General features: G+C 40.8%; 1 protein-coding gene across 1 annotated transcript; it reads left to right on the top strand.

The window, feature by feature from the left end:
* Positions 1-1,802: 1,802 nt before the first annotated feature.
* On the top strand, positions 1,803-3,326 carry LOC138885138 (uncharacterized). The gene has a single exon (XM_070166040.1). The coding sequence runs from the start codon at positions 1,803-1,805 to the stop codon at positions 3,324-3,326; it is 1,524 nt and encodes a 507-aa protein (XP_070022141.1).
* The last annotated feature ends 2,850 nt before the right edge of the window (positions 3,327-6,176 follow it).

The following is a 6,176-nucleotide window of genomic DNA, read 5'->3' as shown; positions in this document are numbered from 1 at the left end:
ATTTGGGGGTAAGTTGTGATACCATATCATTGCTCCTTTCAAAAGGGTTTCTCTGAACTTCTTTAGCAAAACCGACTCGATTTCGTCATCGTCTAAGTCATTCCCCTTGATGGAACACGTGAAGTCACGTGCTTATTTGGATCCGTGGTTCCGTTATACATTGGAATATCGGGCATACGAAGCTTCTTCGGGATTGGCTTTGGTGTCGCGCTCGGAGGAAAAGGTTTTTGGACAAATTTCTTGGAGTCCAGGCCTTTCAATATCGGGGGCGCTTCTGAGACTTGATCGACCCTGGAGTTATAGGTCTCTACTTTTTTGTCGTTAGCCTCAATTTTCTTCTCCCTTGATTCTATCTGTTTTGTCAGTTCCTCAAGGATTTTCATTATTTCGGGGTTGGTCCTACACTCAGCTTCATCCGGCCTTTCTATGACCTGCTCATTTCTTCGGGCATTTTCCTGGGACGGTTCGGGGTTCAACTCTGATGGCGACGTGGATTTGATTCTGCAGTTGTGTTGTCACTGCCTGTTGGGCCTGTAACGTTTCGAAGATCACCCGCAGATTGATCCTATCACTTTCACCTTCGATCGTACCTCGAGCCATTAGTCGGGCTCCTCCACGAACGCTGTTCTCAGGGTCGGTCGGCAGGTTGGCGTCGATGGACATATTCGAGTTGGCATCGACTGGGTCTGCAATTGGGACTCCGTTGGGATAAGCAAGGGGCACCTCGTTTCTAGGCACCATATTGTTGTTTTCGCCATGATGGCCAGACTCAGCATCAATGTTCAAGTGAGCAGATTGAGAGTTTGACATTTTTAGGTCGACCTGAAATTAAAATCTCAAAGAACAAGCATAAAATAGAGTATGGCTATCATGGTTCTTGGTACCATTAAGTGCATACAACTAGCTAGGGCAACGAGAAAGGCGATTAGAGAGAGAAAGTTGAGTTTCGAGCTCCCATGGCCAATCCGGCCGGTGGTCAGCCACCTACTGTGGCGGGGCCACCTCTACAACCACCCCCCAACAATCCCCAGCCATCGACGACCACAGATAATACCCAAAAACCAATGGATTATGCGAAAGTTCTGAAGCCTCCGATGAACAGTACCATGCAGACTGCTGCTGCTGCGTCTGTGGAACCAATTGCACCTCGACGAGTTAAAATCTTTCAGGGACAGCCAACTGTGTGCTTTACTGAAGCTGAGGTTCGACGAATGAATATAATTGAAGGGCTGCAGTATGCAATTGTGTGCAAATTCTCTTATGGTTGGCCTGATATTAATGAAATACGTCGGATAGTTCCATTGCAATGTGGAATTAAGGGTGAGTGTAGTATTGGATTCTTATGTGACAGGCACATTCTAATTCGTATGACTTTATGGCAAGACTATGTTGATTTTTCTTCAAAAAGTGTTTATCATGTTAAAGACAAGTATGGGGAGGAGTATCAGCTAAGGACCTTGATTTATGATGAAAAATTTAAAATTGGAGAGGAAACACCTAAGGTTATGGCTTGGATTTCTTTTCCTAATCTGTTGCCTACTTATTTTGTCAAAGAATGTTTATTTTCTTTGGCTTCAGCAGTAGGAATTCCACAACACCTAGATTTGGCTACTATTAAAAAGACGAGGCCTAACTGTGCTCGTGTGAAGGTGTTGGTGAATTTACTGGATGAGCTGCCAAAGAAAGTGAGAATGGATATTATTGATGAGGATTCAGGTGGTTTGAGAATGGAGTGAGTGAACATCAAATACGATTACATTCCTAAATATTGCAAGGAGTGTAAATTGCAAGGGCATGATATGATGGATTGTTGGAGGTTACATCCTGAATTGTTACCAAAGAAATCAGATGAGAAACAGGACATTAATGTGACTGACAAGGTTGCTAATAATCAACATGGTAAGGGGGCAGGTCCTTTGATGATCTTGTCAAGTGGTAAGGTAGTTGGCAATCCAAGTGCTCAATGGAAGGAGGTACGGGATAATAGAGGCAAAGCGAAGGAGAAAGTAAATGAAGGAGGTACAAAAAATGGGAAAGAAATGGTGCCTGTTAAAACAAATGCTACTGTGACCATGAACAATCAGCAGGTGCAGATCACAAACAAATTTGTAGCACTAGGTGATGATGAATCTAATGAAGTGCATGGTAAAGAGTTGGCAATCATAGAAGAGGTGCAGGAAATTAGTCATGTGGATGTTGCATCCCCCTCAAATAAAAGAAAGCAAGGCAATGGCAAACATAATACTCAAAGTGGAAATGGTAATCAAATGGCAACAGGTGAGGTGCAGACAACTCCGAGAAGTACAGCAGGAAGGAAAAAAGAAGCAGCATTTCAGCAAAAACAGCAGATAGGCAATGAGGGTGAAAAACTTAATCCTGCAGCTCCAGAGTTTAATAGAAGTTCAGCTGGTATAGGTTCAACTAATGGAGGAAGTGAGGCAATGGTTAATAAACCCAAGAAAACAACATCTCAATGGGTCCAAAGGACCTTCATAGGCAATACATTGGTGGGAGTCAACACATCTTGTAAGGACACTCCTTCACAGGATACAATGGTTGAAATGGAGATGGCCAACATTCTAGAAATCCAAACAAATGAGAATTTCCTTCCTCAGATGAAGGAGAGAGTACAATGGAGTGGAGGTAAACTTTGGTCAGAACAAAGGGAAGATGATTCAGAAGAAAATGAGGTTCCTGTAGGGGCTAAACATGATGAAGAACTAGTTCTTGAAGAAAAAGAAGAAGAGGAAAAAAGTGTAAATGGAGAGGAAACTGTTACAGTCACAAATAAAGAAGAAATTGCTGCAGAAAAGAGGAAAATTGAAAGGGACAACAGCAATGATGAAACAGCTGTCCCAAAGGAAAAAATTGATGCAAAGGAACAACACACAACAAAACAGATTCAGGAAGGCAACACATATCAGTTACATATAAAAGAAGGAGTTGGAATGGATGCAATTGATTCAGGAGGAACTGGGGATGGTGTAGTTGTAACTGGTAACTTGGAACAATCTAGAATGCAGGATATGAAAGAGCAGACTTTGGTTCCTAATCTGCAACACAAGCATGATGTTAGTGTTGCTGATGCTCAGAAGTTTAAGGAAGTAGAAGATAAAGATGCAAGGGCAGGCCAAGATCTAGATGAAGAGTCCACAACTCAAAATTTCCAAAATGTAGCCAGGCAAGGTGATTTGTCTCCCAGAATCGTTGAGAAGGCCAAATCTGCAGCAAAGGAGAGGAAGAAACATCAGAAAGAGAACCCAACTGTGCCTGCAGGAGGAGTTCAAACAAGGAGAAATTTGTCACTTTCTTTATCCAAACAGTAATGGATGCTCTCATATGGAATATTAGATCAGTTAACACTCAGCAAGCATTTGAGATGCTGATCAAATCACATAGAAAGAATCACTATGATTTCATTGGTTTAATGGAGCCTATGCAACAAGCAAGAACTTTGGAAAAGTATAGAAACAGAATAGGCTTTGCTCAGGCGATTGCTAATGTATCAAATAAGATCTAGGCTTTCATAGATGAAGTATATGAGGTTACAGTTATGTATAACTTGGTGCAGCAGTTAACTCTAAGGCTATATCACTCTGAGACTCATGTGAAATTTGTTCTAACTTTGGTATATGCTAAGTGTGATGCTATTGAAAGGATTGAACTGTGGGATTCATTGTATTATATGGCATCAGATATGACTATTCCATGGTTGGTAGGAGGTGATTTCAATGTTATATGGGATGAGGAGGAAAAAATTGGAGGTCTTCCAGTACACTTGAATGAAATAGATGATTTCAGGTATTGTATAAATACTTGTAACCTGTCAGATCTTAGTTTTAAGGGTAGTATATTCACAAGGTGGAATGGCAGGGCAGAGGAGGATTGTATTTTCAAAAGGCTAGACAGATGTGTGGCCAATGCAGAATTTCAGCAGATTTTTCCAGGTATTGAAGTTCAACATTTGGCAAAGATAGGGTCTGATCATAGCCCTATGCAGCTTAGATGTGATATAAAGAATCCCCCAGTCAAGAAACCCTTCAGGTTTCTGAATTTTTTGGTGGAACATGCTTCATTCAAAGAGGTAGTAAAGCAGAACTGGAATGCTGACTTCAGTGCAAACCCATATGTTCTGTTCAATCATAAGCTGAAGAAGGTCAAGAAGGCTCTATCTGGATGGAGTAAATCAACATATGGGGACATATTTCAAAAAATAGCTAGTTTGGAGGAGGTTGTAATTGTGCATGAAGCAGAGTTTGAAGCTAACCCTACAAAACAAAACAGACAAAAGTTGCAGAAGGTACAGGCTGAATTGATCAGATATCTAGCATTGGAAGAAAAATACTGGAAGCAAAAATCTGGAATGTCCTGGTTTAAAGATGGTGACAGAAATACTAAATTTTTCCATGCGCAATTTAGAGGTAGAAGAAAGAAGCTGCAACTGTCCAGAATTCAGAACAGTCAGGGTATGTGGATAGAAGAAGAAGAGGAGATAGCTGCAGATGCAATTCAATTCTTTCAGGATCAGTTCTCAGAATCTGCAGCACCTACATCTTTTGATATCATAAGACATGTTCCTTCATTGATAGATTCAGGCCAAAATGAAGATTTGATCAAGCAGCTAACGTTAGAGGAGGTAAGGGCAGCTGTATTTGGGCTCAATGGAGACAGTGCAGGTGGCCCAGATGGATTCACAGGGAAATTTTATCAGTCATGTTGGGATATTATAGGAGATGATCTATTTGACATGGTGAGAGCATTCTTTAATGGGCATGAATTGCCAAAATGTGTGACCCATACTAACCTTGTGTTGCTTCCAACGAAAAAAGAAGTTTGCACCTTCTCAGATCTTAGACCAATCAGCCTCAGTAACTTTACTAATAAGGTAGTGTCAAGGGTTATCCATGAAAGGCTTGTGGGGCTGCTACCTAATTTGATATCTGAAGAACAAGCTGGTTTTGTTAAAGGGAGGAGCATTGTGGAAAATATTTTGTTAACTCAAGAGATTGTCACTAATATGAGACTAAGAATTAAGGCAGGTCCAAATGTTGTATTGAAGCTGGATATGACCAAAGCTTATGATAGGCTTTCTTGGTTGTTCTTGACTAAGGTTCTGAGAAAGATGGGATTCTCTGAAAGATTTATTGGCATGGTTTTTGGCATAGTTTCAAATAACTGGTACTCAGTGCTGATAAATGGTCAAGCACATGGTTTTTTCAAATCATCAAGAGGGGTAAAACAAGGAGATCCTCTGTCTCCTACTTTGTTTATCTTAGTTGCTGAAGCACTCTCAAGGGGTCTTAATGCTCTGCATCTGAATTTGCATTTCTGTGGATATGGTTTACCTAAATGGAGCCCAAAGATAAATCATCTTACATATGCAGATGATACAATTATTTTCTCCTCATCAGACGACGCCTCCCTTAGGCACATAATGGAGGTACTTGCAGCGTATGAAGAAGCATCTGGGCAGCTAGTCAATAAGGCAAAGTCAGCTGTGTATCTCCATCATTTGACTGATAGTGAAGTAGCAGAGAAGGTGGTGAGAGTTACAGGAATTAAAAGGCAGGAATTCTCAATTGTGTATTTGGGATGCCCTATTTTTTATTCAAGAAGGAAAATGGAATATTATCAGCCAATGATTACTAAGGTATTGGACAGATTACAATCATGGAAAGGCAAGCTATTGTCTATTGGGGGAAGGGAAATTCTTATTGCCCATGTGCTTCAGAGTATGCCAATTCATTTGTTATCTGCAGTCAATCCACCTGCATATGTGATTAATAGACTTCACAAGATTTTTGCTCAATTTTTCTGGAGCAGTTCAGTGACAGGTAACAACAGGCATTGGGCATCATGGAGTACCTTATGTATGCCACAAGAAGAAGGGGTATTGGTTTTAGGTCCCTTCATGATGTAGCAAAAGCCCTGTTCTGCAAACTGTGGTGGAAATATAGAACAAAACCTAGTCTGTGGAGCTCATTTATGAGTCAGAAGTATTACAAAAAGATGAATTCAGTGGTAGTGCCATGGAGAAAAGAATCACATGTTTGGAGAAAGATGTTGGAGTGTAGAGACCTTGTTGAACACCTGATCATTTGGCAACTAAGGATGGGTTCTTCTTTGTTCTGGTATGACAACTGGACAGGTTAGGGGCTTTGTATTTTTTGATTCCT

Source organism: Nicotiana sylvestris, chromosome 2 (assembly GCF_000393655.2).
Source record: "Nicotiana sylvestris chromosome 2, ASM39365v2, whole genome shotgun sequence".
Lineage (NCBI taxonomy): Eukaryota > Viridiplantae > Streptophyta > Magnoliopsida > Solanales > Solanaceae > Nicotiana > Nicotiana sylvestris.
Note: the sequence above shows the minus strand (reverse complement) of the source record. Positions and strands in the feature narration are given on the sequence as shown.